This window comes from Chaetodon auriga, chromosome 11, assembly GCF_051107435.1.
Source record: "Chaetodon auriga isolate fChaAug3 chromosome 11, fChaAug3.hap1, whole genome shotgun sequence".
NCBI lineage: Eukaryota > Metazoa > Chordata > Actinopteri > Chaetodontiformes > Chaetodontidae > Chaetodon > Chaetodon auriga.
The window spans coordinates 8,470,761-8,485,252 of record NC_135084.1 but is presented as its reverse complement, the minus strand read 5'-3'; the positions used below and the strand labels follow the sequence as shown (position 1 = coordinate 8,485,252).

At 44.8% G+C, this 14,492-nt stretch overlaps 2 protein-coding genes across 4 annotated transcripts in view; one reads left to right on the top strand and one right to left on the bottom strand.

Annotated features, from left to right (window-relative positions):
* The window catches only part of cdh23 (cadherin-related 23), a 139,491-nt gene that overhangs the window by 94,387 nt on the left and 30,612 nt on the right, over positions 1-14,492 (top strand). Inside the window, exons 18-35 of one of the 2 annotated variants that reach the window (XM_076743002.1) lie at positions 183-295; positions 413-520; positions 2,285-2,474; positions 2,821-2,966; positions 3,328-3,547; positions 4,108-4,260; positions 4,509-4,622; positions 5,138-5,286; positions 9,423-9,483; positions 10,005-10,153; positions 10,513-10,648; positions 11,207-11,595; positions 11,993-12,094; positions 12,239-12,241; positions 12,398-12,547; positions 13,231-13,359; positions 13,623-13,751; positions 13,983-14,210. In XM_076743002.1, the coding sequence (XP_076599117.1) occupies positions 183-295; positions 413-520; positions 2,285-2,474; positions 2,821-2,966; positions 3,328-3,547; positions 4,108-4,260; positions 4,509-4,622; positions 5,138-5,286; positions 9,423-9,483; positions 10,005-10,153; positions 10,513-10,648; positions 11,207-11,595; positions 11,993-12,094; positions 12,239-12,241; positions 12,398-12,547; positions 13,231-13,359; positions 13,623-13,751; positions 13,983-14,210 (2,669 nt within the window). Of the gene's footprint in view, positions 1-182; positions 296-412; positions 521-2,284; positions 2,475-2,820; positions 2,967-3,327; positions 3,548-4,107; positions 4,261-4,508; positions 4,623-5,137; positions 5,287-9,422; positions 9,484-10,004; positions 10,154-10,512; positions 10,649-11,206; positions 11,596-11,992; positions 12,095-12,185; positions 12,242-12,397; positions 12,548-13,230; positions 13,360-13,622; positions 13,752-13,982; positions 14,211-14,492 lie in introns of those variants that run through there. The other variant, XM_076743001.1, reaches the window with a different exon arrangement.
* On the bottom strand, positions 5,339-8,383 carry LOC143328342 (uncharacterized). 2 transcript variants are annotated; one of them, XM_076743421.1, is made up of 2 exons: positions 8,052-8,383; positions 5,339-6,577 (listed from the first exon to the last, which is right to left on the bottom strand). In XM_076743421.1, the coding sequence occupies exon 2, from the start codon at positions 6,563-6,565 to the stop codon at positions 6,074-6,076; it is 492 nt and encodes a 163-aa protein (XP_076599536.1). In that variant the 5' UTR covers positions 6,566-6,577; positions 8,052-8,383; the 3' UTR covers positions 5,339-6,073. The 2 variants fall into 2 exon arrangements, with proteins under 2 accessions (XP_076599536.1, XP_076599537.1); XM_076743422.1 differs by having other exon boundaries at positions 8,058-8,158.

The window sequence follows — 14,492 nt, the reverse complement described above, 5'->3', positions numbered from 1 at the left end:
AATGCCGTTTTCAGTTTCCTCCTGAAAATCCACGACTTTGCTTGTACGCACACTGTGACTGGGTTGTGTGGGTTTTTTTTTGTTTTTTTTTACTTTTTCTTGAACTCAGTTCATCCTGACACATGAGCAGCTGCTTTGACGTGACATGTCACTTTTTATACTTTTGATCATGTGTGTTTCAGGAGAGATCACCACCACAGCCCTGCTGGACCGAGAGCTGAAGTCAGAGTACATCCTGATCGTCAGAGCTGTGGATGGAGGGGTGGGCCCTCAGCAGAAGACTGGCATCGCCACGGTAACCTCATCCTTCTGATCCAACCTACAGCCATTTAATCAATGTTTAACCAATAATCATTTGGGGTGTATTCTATTACACGTATATCTTGTACTCCCTCGCTCCCACTGTGTTCAGGTGAACGTCACCATCCTGGATATCAATGACAACGCCCCTGTGTGGAGAGACGAGCCATACCATGCCAACGTAGTGGAAATGAGCCCAAAAAACACCGATGTTATCTCTGTGAGTGCGCCTCGCTGGTTAACTAGCAGATGGTTAACTAAATGATGATGTGAACAGCACAAATGAACATAATGATTCTTATGGGATGGGTGGTGTTTTGAAGAAGCGGGAATTTGTTTATTGAAATGTTGACCTCTACATTTTAATATGCAAATGTGATGAAGAGAGAGCTCCAGTATCCTTGAGTGGTTGTTTTTCAAAAAAAAAGTGTGTTTTAATACAAAAATACTTGGTCTCAGAGCAGAGTGATCAACATGAGAAGTCTGAAGGTTGTTGCAACACAATGTTTATGTGAAGATCATCACAGGCATACTGAACATGAAAACCAGTCCTTGTTGAAGGATGCATCTGCATGCTCACTCTTCCTCTATTAATGAACAAATTGTCATCACTGTATAGGTCATCACAAAGTAAACACTCTAATGTTAGCCCAAACTCTCTCATTGTCCTGCTGGTGTCTTTGGCACTGTGTTGTTGTTAATTAAGCCCTGATTGTCCATTAATTAAAGAGGCGTCAGTGAGTGTAATTAAGGGAGTCCGATTGCTAATTAAAATGTAGCCTGCAGTCATACGCATAGCAAATTATTCAGCTGCTAGGCAGAAAAGGAAGTGAGAACCCATCATGCAGAGCAAGACAGTGGGATGGAGAAATAATAAGCAACGAGAAATGCAGGACGCAAGCGCTGCGCTGCTAATATGTTTCTGCGTTTTCCACTTATTCCTGCTCTCTTGTAGCTATTCCTCAGTTGAGTTCATTCATGGTGCAGCCAGCAATGCAATGCATACTGTATGTGGCTCAGTGGACAGACACTGTTACCCCTCTGACCATTTTTCAATAAATCAGACCACCCAGGCTTACAGTCCTGTAATTGGCCCCAGTGTAGCCTTGGTCCAAACGGCGTTTCCATGGTGACAAGAGGCCACCTGCTGCGTCCTCCTGGAGCTGTCCAGCGAGCCGATGAATTTGGCTGCGGCACCCAGTGCGAGGATCAGCCCACTCAAATCTCAGAGCACCCCACCATCACCCCTGCAGCGTTTTACACTCAGCACCTATGCATACACACTGAGGGCCTCTGATATCTCATTTCAAAACAATATTCTCTTTTCTGCCACTCTGCAGTCAGACCAGAGCTGCAGTTCAATAGACAAGGCTAATGTATTTGCTCACCATCTTTTAATGTGCTCCGCTCAGGCCAGAATTGATTAGTTCAACTGGCCCCAGCTAGACACTTCTCCACATCTTATATCACCTACCTTTGTCTGCGCAGTTGCTAATCAATGGGCCTCTGAGATGCCTGCCTACCATGTCCCCTTAATAATTAAGTACCTGCAAAACCTTTGTTCCTCTAATGGCCAATTAACCAGTTTCTAGCATTTTTAGTCAGCCTACTGAATAATTGATCAGCTCTTTAAAAATCGTCCCGAGTTTTAGCTGAGCTCCCGGCTTCACGCATTCATCACCCATCGCCACTTTGTGTCAGAAAAGAGACGTCACCATTTTTCTTTTAGCTGACTGATGTGTTCGAGCAGTTGGAAGACGTGGCACGCGAAGATGCTCTGGCTGTGGGATGGATGCTGTTCATGCTATCATCATTAATTTTACAATTACTGTTATTCTTTTGCCGTTAATTCATTCCTTCATTCTTTCCCTCATGTCTCCTGACATTTTCTGTCTTCATGTCTCCACTTCTTTAAGTTCTCCTCATTGATACACTTCTGGCCAAAGGATATTCAGCAAGGTTTTTTCCTCTCTCCCCTGTCCAGGTGTTGGCAGTAGACCCTGACAATGGGCAAAATGGGACAGTGATGTACAGTATCAGTCCAGAAAACCCCTTCTACACCATCAACAGCAGTACAGGGAAGATCCGCACCAGTGGGGTAACCCTGGACAGGGAGAGCTCCAACCCCAGAGACGCTGTACTCATGAGGACCATTATCATCTCAGTCGTCGACCGTGAGTAATGTGTATGTGTGCAGTGGGATGTCAGTTTACATTTGTATTTGCCTTTCACTGTGTAAATTTGTCTGACTCATGAAACACCTAAACCATCTGTAAGCAAGTTTAAATAGCTTTATATCATTCTCAGCAGAGAGCTTTCAATTCTGAGTGATTGGTCTCTTTCTTCAAGCCTCATTCCTCAAGTTTTATGTTGACCATGAAACTTTTTACTGTGGCTAATAAACTCCTCTGACCGTGAGGTATGGTGTGTGTGTGTGTGTGTGTGTGTGTGTGTGTGTGTGTGTGTGTGTGTGTGTGTGTGTGTGTGTGTCTTTATGTGTCCCTCTGGCTCCCTCTTTAGGTGGTACCCCTGCACTGCGTGCATCAGCTAGCACCACAGTGTTTGTCAACCTGCTGGATCTCAATGACAACGACCCAACGTTCATCAACCTGCCTTTTGTGGCTGAAGTGCCAGAGGGACTGTCCATTGGATCCTCAGTTTTTAGGGTAAAACATTAGACCATATTCAAGGATGGTCGCATCAAAAAATACAAAAATAAGATGAGGATTCGAGGGTAAGACAAGGATTCAAAATTTTGAAATTTTGCTTTAAAGATTTTAAGGGTGCAGATTCTCTGAACCAAGCAGTTTTAGGTGAACACTGGCCGTAAGTGATTTTATGATGGGATATTTCTAAAATATGACTCCTGGCAATACTTCATGATAATTGCTATCTCATTAAAATAAAACTTTCTGTTAACACATTTCTCTTTTTACCATCTACCATCTTTTACCCTTTCAATAACCTCCTGTGTTCGTTCTCGGTCTTTCACTCCCTCCGTCTGTCTCCTCTCCTTCTCTGCTCCAGGTCCAGGTGGAGGACCCGGATGAGGACAAGAATGGCTTAATTACTATGGCGTTACAAATGGGAATGCCTCGCCTCGACTTCTACCTGAACACCTCCACTGGCATCCTCACCTCCACGGCAGTCCTGGATCGTGAGCAGATTGGACAGTACCATTTGAGAATAATTGCATACGATGCAGGGAGGTTTCCCCGCACGTCCACATCAACCCTCACTGTCACAGGTGAGAGTCTGCATGGCTGATGATGATGAAAAAAAAGCGGGTTAGATTTCTGAAATGACTCCACATAGGAACCTGCCAAGCCATGGCATGATTGGATTTGCGTGACATCAAGAGCTACTTCATTAGTAGTTCATCACTGACTTCTCAGGAATCTGCTGAGCAGGATGCTGCCACCTGCTGGTGGGATGTGAAAAACCTTAATACGAAGACACGCGGTCTGAATGCTGTGAACTTCTGAAAAAAGGAACGGAAAAGCTGAATAAGATTTTCTAGCATTTCTCAATGCCAGAAATTTCTCTCGATCAGATGAGTCAGAGGCATCATAATATTTTGAACTTTTTTGTCGAGATCTGTTTCACATCCTTTAACTTCACAGAGACGCAAGGACCGGCTGTAGAAAAGCGCACCTGGGCAAGAACTGCAAACTTTTACTCGACCCCGAATCTGATGTAACAATAAAAAACACTTGCTGCACCACCCTGCTGCCTTATTTGTCCTCATGTACATGTATTTGTGTGTCCTCATGTCTTTCTGTCTGTGTGTTTGTGTGCGTGGGTCAGTTCTGGATGTAAATGATGAGACGCCCACCTTCAACCCTCGCGTGTACAATGTTACCCTGAAGGAGAGTGTCCCTAGAGACCACATTGTAGTGCGCCTCAGCTGCTCTGACAACGACGCTGGCCTCAACGCCGAACTTAGCTACTTCATCACAGGTCAGAGGTCACAGTGGGGGTTGCTTTTGTGTGTGTGGGCTACAGTGTTGCACAGTTATGGGGACTACAGTGTGTGCAAGTACAGTACCTTTGTCCATCCATCCATCGCTGTGCGACTGTGTGTATGAGGCGAGCTCCTCTTGCATGCTTGTTTTAGTATTACAGCTGCATTGCGTGTATGTGAATGGTGTGTTTGGCTAATATGCTGTAAATGAATTTAGAAATGTGTTTGTGTTGTGTATTTTTAGGTGGTAATCAGGACGGTAAATTCAGCGTGGGCTTCAGAGACGGGATTGTTCGGACGGTGGTTGGCCTCGACAGAGAGACCCAGGCAGCATACACCCTGGTCGTAGAAGCTATAGGTGTGTCATGAATTCATACCTTTGCATAATGATGGAAAACCTTTATCATCTTTTATCATCCTCATTACACCGAGGATATGTGTGTGTATTTGTCGTAATAGGACTTGTTTTCTGACTTGTTTTGTTTGTGATCTTCAAAGCTGCTCCTTTGTACTTTTGTGCGACAATTATGAAAAAAGCGATGCCTGCACATCTGCAGTGATTTCAGACTATTGCTCAACTGCCTTTGTTCCTGTTTGAAAAGAAAGAACAAAAACTCTGAGGTTTTCCTGTTTTGGAAACCACTGAGTCAGACTGGCTTATCTGCAGAGGGGGCCAGAGACACATGAGAGGGGAGAAGAGGCAGAGATAATGTAAAACTGTGCAAGAGCACAGAATTACATCCACTGTCCCAATTCACGAGCAGCTGAAAATGACCCAAGTTATTCAGTTGTCCTGGCGTCAACCATAAAATTAGCATTAACCTGACTGATTGCAGCTGATGTGTTTGTGAATGTGCCTGTTTCTGCGCACAGACAACGGCCCAGCAGGCAGCCGCAGGACAGGCACAGCCACTGTATTTGTTGAGGTGCAGGACGTCAATGACAACAGACCCATCTTCCTGCAAAACAGCTATGAGACCAGCATACTGGAGAGCGTGCCCCGAGAAACAAGCATCCTCCAGGTAGAAAACACACACCGCTAAACACATCCAGCAACAAACTGTACTTTCGGCAGTCAAACTTAAAACTTCACTTTATTACTTAACAGTCACAAAACACAAAGACTCGGTTACAGAGTGGTCCCTTTTTGGCTTTTTGGCAGGTTGCATTTGTCAGTGTTGGTAATTCATCATGTGTTGAGACCTGCATGAAATCATACTCTAAAATAATGCCCTGTATCTGTATCTGTCTTAATGAACATGACTGGAATGATTTCACCCACACTTTGAATGTGTTTGGACAGTATCTTTAAAACTTAAGTTTGGCCTTCAGAACAAAAGTCATTCTTTGAACTGGTGCCTTGCTGTAAGGTTTTTGTCTGTTGAATTGTTGTTCACAGTGTTCGTTTAGTTGCTTTTATACTCCTTTGCAAAACTTCAATGTAATCAAATCAGATCCAGTTTATTTCTGTGCAGAATGTGAGATCTGATGATGCATCAAATCCATACTCAGATTATTGTAATCAAAATGAGTTGTTGGATCAAATGATTTTTTTCTCTCGTCAATGTCGTGCAGAGCTGTGCTGAAAAGGAGCATCCATGCAATGCTACCTGCTATAGAGGGTAAAATGAAACACAAAAAATGTGTAAACCCAGCCACAATGGCTTTTTGACTAATTTTAAAGCACTTGCTTTGTTGTAAACCTAATCCACGTAACATGCAAACCACCCAAACCCTCCAGCCATAAAATGAACACTTGTATCACTTGTATCGGGGAGCAGTCAGTCGGCCCTCAGCCTGTCCTTCAAGTCAGATTTCAGTGACATAGTCAAATAGACAAGGCATCATGAGGTGGGGCTCCATGTTGACTTCTGGCTGTGGTGTCTGCCGGGCCGCAGACTGGGAAATATGTATGCTCTCGCGCTCATGCGGCCTGCGATAGGGCGGTCGTCTGAAGGAGAGGTTGTATGATCGTCGATAGGAGCCCAGCCTCTTCCACACCTTTAGCTGGGGCTCACTGTTCCGGCTGCTTCCGCAGGTCAAGCTGTCCCCTGGTCCACAGCTCGCCTCCGAGTCCCCATCCTGTTCTGAAGGCCGGCACACAGCCAGAAAGGCCGCTAACCCTGCCAGCAGCAGTGATAATCCCAGGACCACCATGATGGTGAATTCAGGGTCATAGTTGCCTGAAGAATAGGATGGAGGCTGTACGATGGTGGGAGGGATGGTGGTGGCTGTCAGGTTGGACAGTGAGACGTTTTCTGAGGTGAAGGTGAAGTTGGAGCCTGGTTCAGTGGTGTTCATGTTGTCTCGGCCCTGGATGGAGAAAACAATATTAGATTGGAGGTCTATCTCAAGATGTTGTGTTTGTGCGTTGCTGATAAGCTTGTGTACGTGTGTGTGTGCACATGTGGTCAGCCCCAGCCACAGCAGGTTCTTGCCTCACTAACCAAGCCTAACCAAGCTGAGCAGGTTCATTTTCACTTCACTGGGATCATACACTGAAAGGCTTATGAAGGCTTATGATAAATGTACACACATGCACAAATATGTTCAGAAACGCCCGCATGCACATGCAGATGTGGTGAGTGTTTGGCATTTGCAGCAATTATGTAGCTATTAAATCAAGGACTACAAAACAGTCAATGCTTGACAGGCTTTCTTCAATGTAAAACAAATTGGGTTTATTAAATTGCCCCTTGTAAAATGCAAGGCACCCACCTCTTCTACCCCGGTCTCCAATTATCCCCCCCCTCATTCTGCGCGCCCCCATCTTCAGCATAGTAACATTTGTAAATGTCATCGTCCTTAATTCAGCGGAGACAAAGCATGGCTTATCGGTTTAAGGGAAACACATTGGGACGTGAAATTATTTTTAAGACCAAATGCCAGGAAAGCTGTGAAAAGGCCAGTGGAGCAGGATGGCTCGTTAGAGAGTCAGTTCATTAGTCAGCGCCTCCAAGCACATATGCCACACACACACGCACACACGCACACGCACACAACTATTCAAACACAAACTTTCTTTCCCACCCGCACATACTGTAGACTGTACTGCACATATTCATGATTAGGCACGCTGCTCTTAAGCTTGGCAGCTTAGCTGTAAGGTGCTCTCCCCCTCTATCACCCCACATTGTTGCAGATCTGACTGCTCAGCTAGTTTGGAAACAAACTCATTTCTTAGCTGCTTTACAAGCACACTTTGTCTAACCTATTCACATTTGTAAAGTTTGTCCAATTATGCACTTGCAAGTTCTCCAGTTTCTTAGTAGCATACTTGCAAATGTTTATTAGATTTTTTCCCCTTTTATTGCCTTTTGATTGCTGTCTGATTTATGGTATTTTTCAACCTGCTGTATATTCTCTATATTATCTGCATAATGGAAAAAAAAAAATGAACGGGGAATGCAGTAACAGATCGTAGATGTCAAATGTGCAGCCTCTGTTTGCTAATATTCACATCTACCTTCCAGATAAGTCCTAATCATACTAAAACCGATGCATGCAACAGTCTCCACATACTCTTACTCTTAGACAATGTGCAGTTACTCAAGCACATGTCAAGCGGCTCACTCGCCTTGAGGAGTTTTACTCCAAAATGAAACTCCACAGCAGACATAAAATACATAGTATAAGAGATATTAATGAGATTGTTAGCAATCTGAGAACATTAAGATTTGAAAGAATTTGATTATGTTTATGCACTCATTGCTAAGCAATTAACATTTCCTCTTTAGATTCAACCTTAAATCATTTGGAATAAAACCTGTCAAAAATGTATACTCACACCCACAGTTTAGAAACTCTTTAAAGCAGCACCTCGCTTAATTCCAGTAACTGAGGTCAGACCTGTTTCTTGGCTCCACACACTTGTTTTTCCCCCCTTAAACTGCTGCTTTCCCAGAGACAGAGGCGAAAACGCTGGGGAGGAAGAGGGGACTGAGGAGGAAAAGGGGGTAAAATGTTGGGAACAGCATCACAATTGAAATATCCCACTGCTGTTTTAATCCCAAGGATCTTAAGACAATGGTGTATTTTCTGAGCCATGCAGAGGCTTAGTGAATAATCTCTCAGTGCTTACACTCCACATGCTTACACTTACAACATCTGGCTCTGCAATGTCATCTTACACTTTATACACCCCTTTTATGGCCTAAGTGGTGCAGTCCGCTGTGTAATACCCTATTCATCACTCACCAATCTGACCCCCCAGCCTCTGTTTTCTCCCGTCTCCCCCTCCCCTCTCCTCCTCTTTCTCCTCTTCTCTCCACATCTCTTTATAAAGCTAATGAGACTGAAGTTGGGCCCCTCTTCACAGGGGGAGCGAGAAAGAGCAAAGCAGGACACACAGGGCAAGGGAGAGAGAGAGAGACTGTGAGAGTGTGTGTGTCTGTATTTGTGCGTAAGTGAGTGCGCGTACATGCGCTCGAGTGTCTTGAGTGTGTGTCTCTGTATTGCACTTGAATATGCACTTTGTAGGCACCTCCACAGGTTTTGACACATCCACAGAGGAGCGGGGTGTGACATGAAGTCGGCCTCATCCAGTGCCAGCGGCTCTGTGCCTCTCTGGATTCAGAAGTCAGTCTTATGACATGGCCCATTCACCAGCAGCCCAGCATGCTCCTCTATTTATCTGTGTATGCTGTGGAGCCGTGCTGTCTGTGCTGGGTTTGGGTTTTTGGCTGCTTTTGGCTATCGGCCTGAAACAGTGAGACAGACAGAGAGAGAGAGAGAGAGAGAGAGAGAGGTTCTGCCATTACAGACTTACTGCCAAGCCATGTTGGGGTTGTTGTGGCAACAAGACACTGGGCACCAGTGGATATGTGGTGAATGAGGAAGAATACCGATTTATCCATCTGTTTGTGGAAAAAAAAAGTTCTGAAATGTACTCTCCATCATGTGACTTAGTGTGGATAAACACAGTACAGAGGTTAGTGCTGAGCATTCAGCTGAACAATGGGAAACCAAATCCAACTGCTCAGTTCTCACATTCTTACTTTCACCCTCTCCATTGTCAGACTGTAAAGTTAAAGAAGGTTCTAACTTTGGAGAGGAGTTCGTTGTAAAGGGAGATTCGTGGCCTTGCTGCACCTTGTGGACGGCTTTTTTTTTATCTTCTGCGTAAGCACAAACTTTCTGCTTGTGTTTGTCTGTACAGGTTCAAGCCACAGATGCAGACCAGGGGGAGAATGGCCGAGTTCTGTACAGGATCCTCACTGGTGAGTGCTGCTGCACTTTAATTTTCCTCACAGATGGCCTTCGCACATGGTCTCCTTGCTCACAAACAAATAAACTCAAAGAACAGGCCCTCAAGATGCACTTAATTGAATCGTTAAATGTGGCTAATCCAGTCGTTGCAGGATGGGTGACAAAAACAGGATCTCCAAGCAAGAGTTTCCATAATTATAGTGATTCAAGCTTTTGTGTTAAAATTCTGCCAGTGGGCTGTTATGATATTTCAGTGCAGTTTTCTGGTCTAGAAACAGTCAGTGTGTATATGGCAGCTCTTACCACAGTGAAAATACCAGTAATGACAGGTTCTTGAAATGCTAAAAAGCTGAAATTATCTAGACGCAGAGACTAGATGTTTTGCTAAAAAGTGAATTTCTGTCTGTCTCACTTTGCCCTCTCACTCTCTCTCTCTCACTGTGTGTGTGTGTGTGTGTGTGTGTGTGTGTGTGTGTGTGTGTGTGTGTGTGTGTGCACGCGCGCTCTCATGCTTGTGAATGCGTGCATGCAGGGAACAGCAACAATCTGTTCAGCATTGACAGACAGACCGGGCTGCTGACGAGAGGCCTCAGGGCTCTGGACAGAGAAACCAGCAGCTCCCATGTGTTGGAGGTGGAGGCCTACAACAGTGACGAGGGCAGCATGAGGAGCTCCGTGAGGGTGAGGGAGAGGAGGGTCACTGGAGGGGGATGGGGAGGATGCTGTAACATGTGCACACCACCATGTGTAGCTTACCATATGTAAAAGTAGTTTGGTTTTTTTATTATAGGCCATGAAGATTTAGAAATTTAAAAGGAAGTTGCAGTGTCTTTTTAAAAATGGACAGTCTTGTTGACCAGTGACATATTTAGTCCAGAAATGTGGACTTCAGTGGATCCAGCCCCTAAAATTGGACTGAGATATGCAATATTTATGTCTGTGATCGCATTCCCACGATAAAACAGCCACAAGCCTTTCCCAAAAATGGTTTTCCTCAAAGATAATATGTAAAATTGATGCAGGAACACCTTCCCCTGCAGGTGATCATATATGTGGACGACGCCAATGACGAGATGCCGGTGTTTACCCAGCAACAATACAACCGTCTGGGCCTTAGGGAGACCGCTGGCATCGGCACCTCAGTGATTGTGGTGCGTGCCACAGACCCCGACTCAGGTGAGTCCAGTTGTTTGATGGCACTTGTTGTCAACCCTTCAGTATCAGGTTTTATCCTCCATATCCAAAACAGAAAGAGACATTTAGCCGGCTGACTTCACACTTCTGCTCCTCTGGTGCTGGTGCGAGTCGGTTGTTTGCAGGTTACCCACTCTTACACTAGTGGGTGCCACTCCAATGGGTAATATCAAATTACTTAACCAACACTTTATTACCGTGTGAGTTCAAACTAACAAAAAGATTACTGTAACTGGTATTTAAATCTCTACTTCTGCTCCACAATACAGACTTCCTCTATTCACTTCCCATGCTGTAAAGTGTCTCTTAGACACCTTATGATGCTGTGTGATACATTTTCCAAAGCATTACAGCAGGCCTGAAACTGAAAATAACACAACGTAGCCAACAGAACACTGTGTTGACAACAGGGTGAAAAAAAAGACAGAATGGAAGAAGCTGTTTGCATGTTGTCGCTATAGCTTCAGTGTAACCATCCTAGCAACTATTACAAACTCTCATAGTAGTTAAAAAGCAACTACCCCCCTTCTCCCTGCTCAGGTGATGGTGGAGCCGTTGCTTACGCCCTTGTGTCCGGCTCAGACCGCAAGTTTGAGGTGGATGTGAGCACTGGGCTGGTAACCACTGTGGACTACCTGGACTATGAGACCAAGACCACCTATCTGATGAACGTCTCGGCCACCGATCAGGCTCCACCGTTCCACCGAGGCTTCTGCACCGTCTATGTCACGTTACTCAATGAGCTGGATGAGGCCGTGGCCTTCTTCTCCGCCAGTTACGAGGCTTCGCTACGTGAGAACATCGCCACTGGGACGGAGGTGGTCCAGGTGCAGGCCCAGTCGGCCGACAACTTGAACCAGTTGACTTACCGCTTCGACCCTGACACGTCCCCTGCCGCGCTGGCCCTCTTCAAGATAGACAGCGTCACGGTGAGCTGGGGAGCAGTGGAGGAAAGGTCGCTGATGATATGAACACAATGTGCATGTCTCTTTCTTTGTGCACTTCAAAGACTACACCCACCTTCTGTCAAATATGTTCCATCCATTAACCGCAGCGCGATTCAGTAACACCTCTTCCTCTGTGATTTAAGCCAGCACTCTAGTTGCTGCATGACTGTAAGATGATCAAACAGCTCGTTTGCTTTGAAGTCATTTGATTCCTTTGATGGATGAGAAATGGGGATTTTTTTTTTTTGTTGATTTTTATGATGCATCAGTCTTTCTGTATTTCTCTTCTTGCTCCCTGTATGTCACATTAGGGAGATTTCTCTCATGTATGGAATCTTTATGGAGGTGGGGATATATGCTGATGTGTGTGGTGTTTCAGGGCCGGATCACAGTGACAGGCCTGCTGGACCGGGAGAGGGGGGACATGTACACCTTGACCGTTGTGGCTGATGATGGGGGACCTAAAAAGGACTCCACTGTGGTATGCTTCATTCTGTATTGTGTTTATTGATCTATCTATTGTGTACAACTATCTATTTATTACAGTGTGTGTCGTGTCTGTTCTGTTGTAGAAAATTTAATGGCATTCCTCTTTTGTTCATTGCATCTCTCATGGGAAGTGCAGAAGGTAAGACTTGCTGTTCTTTTTAAAGGAAGCATGAAGTCACTTGCAGTATGTTAGTATTTTTAGGTTTTGGTCATTTGATCCATCTCAAAGGTAAGTATTACATCAGTCTGGCCAGCGATGGGTTGCCAGATTAAAGTTGATCGTATCTCTTGACAGGTTTCAATCACCATTCTGGATGAGAACGACAACAGTCCAGAGTTTGACATCACATCTGATACTTCAGTGGACATCGCAGAAGACACACCCATGGGGAAAAAAGTGGCCGTGGTGCTGGGAAGGGACAAAGACGCTGGATTAAACGGACTGGTGAGGATAAAGAAAGAAGCTGGAAAAACGTGGACTCACTCAGACGGATGAAAAACACAATCTCAGATTAAAGTTTAAAGGTCGTATGTGAGGCTCTTATACATTAATCAATCAGTGTCACCCACGTCTTACCAGGCGTCAGAACAGTGAGCATAACATTTCCGAGTTTGACTCATTTTGGTTAGTGTGCCTGTTCATATGACGTGCACACTATAAATGATCACTTCAGCAGATTACAGTGCACTATGTGCAAATGAGGCTCGCCTCAGTTTCACGTCAGCTCACTGATTTTGACATCTCAGCACCGTGGTCCACTGAAGTTGCAAGCAAAGCATTTTTCTGCTCACTACTGCTTCTTTACATACTGCAGACTGCTACACATTGTTATGATTTCTCCATTTTCTTTTTTATTCTTTCTTCTTCTTTTCTTGCCCGTTTGTTTGTGATTGGGTATGTTACTCCACAGGGGTCTCAGTTGTGCCAGTGATTCTTTTGCATATGCTGTGATTTATGCACAGCCAAGTACAACTATTAAACTATTGATACACCATGGCTAACTTTATGATAGAGTTTCTGACTGAAGCTAAGCTGTTGTCATAGTGGGATATTTCCACTCTTTCACTGTCTCTTTCTCTCTCACACTTTCTCCTTGCCTCATTCTGACTCATTACTCTCTCTCTCAGGTCAATTTCACTCTGGTGGCAGGCAACATGGAGGATGTGTTCAAGATCAAGACAGTGAACCACACCTATGGGGAGGTTTATGTCAATGCTCCTCTGGACAGAGAGTCAGTAGACCGCTACTTACTGAAGGTCAGACAGCAATCAATTTTTAACCTCAGCACAAAATAAATTGATTGCAGCATTGGACCATCCAAATAATGTGTGACCATTTTTTCAGGCTTTTAACTGATCTGATCATATCTGAATTTTATTCTCGTCAGTATTTTCAGATAAAGGATAGCACGCTGCGGAAGCATGCAGAAGTACACTCAATCTCTTTGTTCCCCATGTGTCCAAACACATGGTCAGACTTAAATGCTAGTACACAGCAGCACATGTGTATGTTGTTACAGGTGCGTGCCATCGACAATGGCTCACCTCCCAGACACACAGACCACTCCCTCACCATCAACATCCTGGACGTCAATGACAACGCACCTGTTATTGAAAGTCAGAGGGGCTACAATGTCAGCATAAGCGAGGTAGGGATGCTGTCGCGCAGCACATGGAGCATGATTTTTTTTATGCCTTTGGGTTTGCATTTCTGTGGTAATTTTGTATCTCATTCTTGAACTGAACATTGCCATAAGCACTGGTATAAGTGATGATTTTCAGTTTGCGCAATAATGATTTTTAGATATTCAGTCACGGGTTTGTGATCATTTTACTGTTACCAATCAATTTTGAAGTTTATTTTGTAATGCAAATTGTAGAATGTTGGAGGGGGTACATCAGTCCTCCGTGTGATGGCCACCGACCGAGACATTGGTCCCAACGCCATGCTGTTTTACTACATCACTGCTGGAAACCAGGACCTGACCTTCCGCATGGACCGTGTGACTGGAGAGATGGTGACACGGCCGGCCCCGCCCGACCGAGAACGCCAGCAGGAGTATCGGCTCACTGTCACCGTGGAGGATGACGGCACACCTCCGCTGTCGGTAAGATACGAGCGGTTGTCATTTGGCGGAACATCTCTACGTATTGTGGAGCCCTTATGGGTCAGTAACATACAATAATACCTGAAAGGTGTGTTCAGTCTGGGTGTCCTTAGCTGTTTTCTGCCTCTTGCCACCTGTCTGAAGCCAAACTACAAATCAAATATGAAGCACAATAAGAATGTGTTCGCATTGCTTGCTCAGTAAATTGAATACAGTGGCTGGGTGATTCTCTGTATGAGCTGATCAGCTGTGACAGTACAGGAAACACCTTTGTAAACAGGA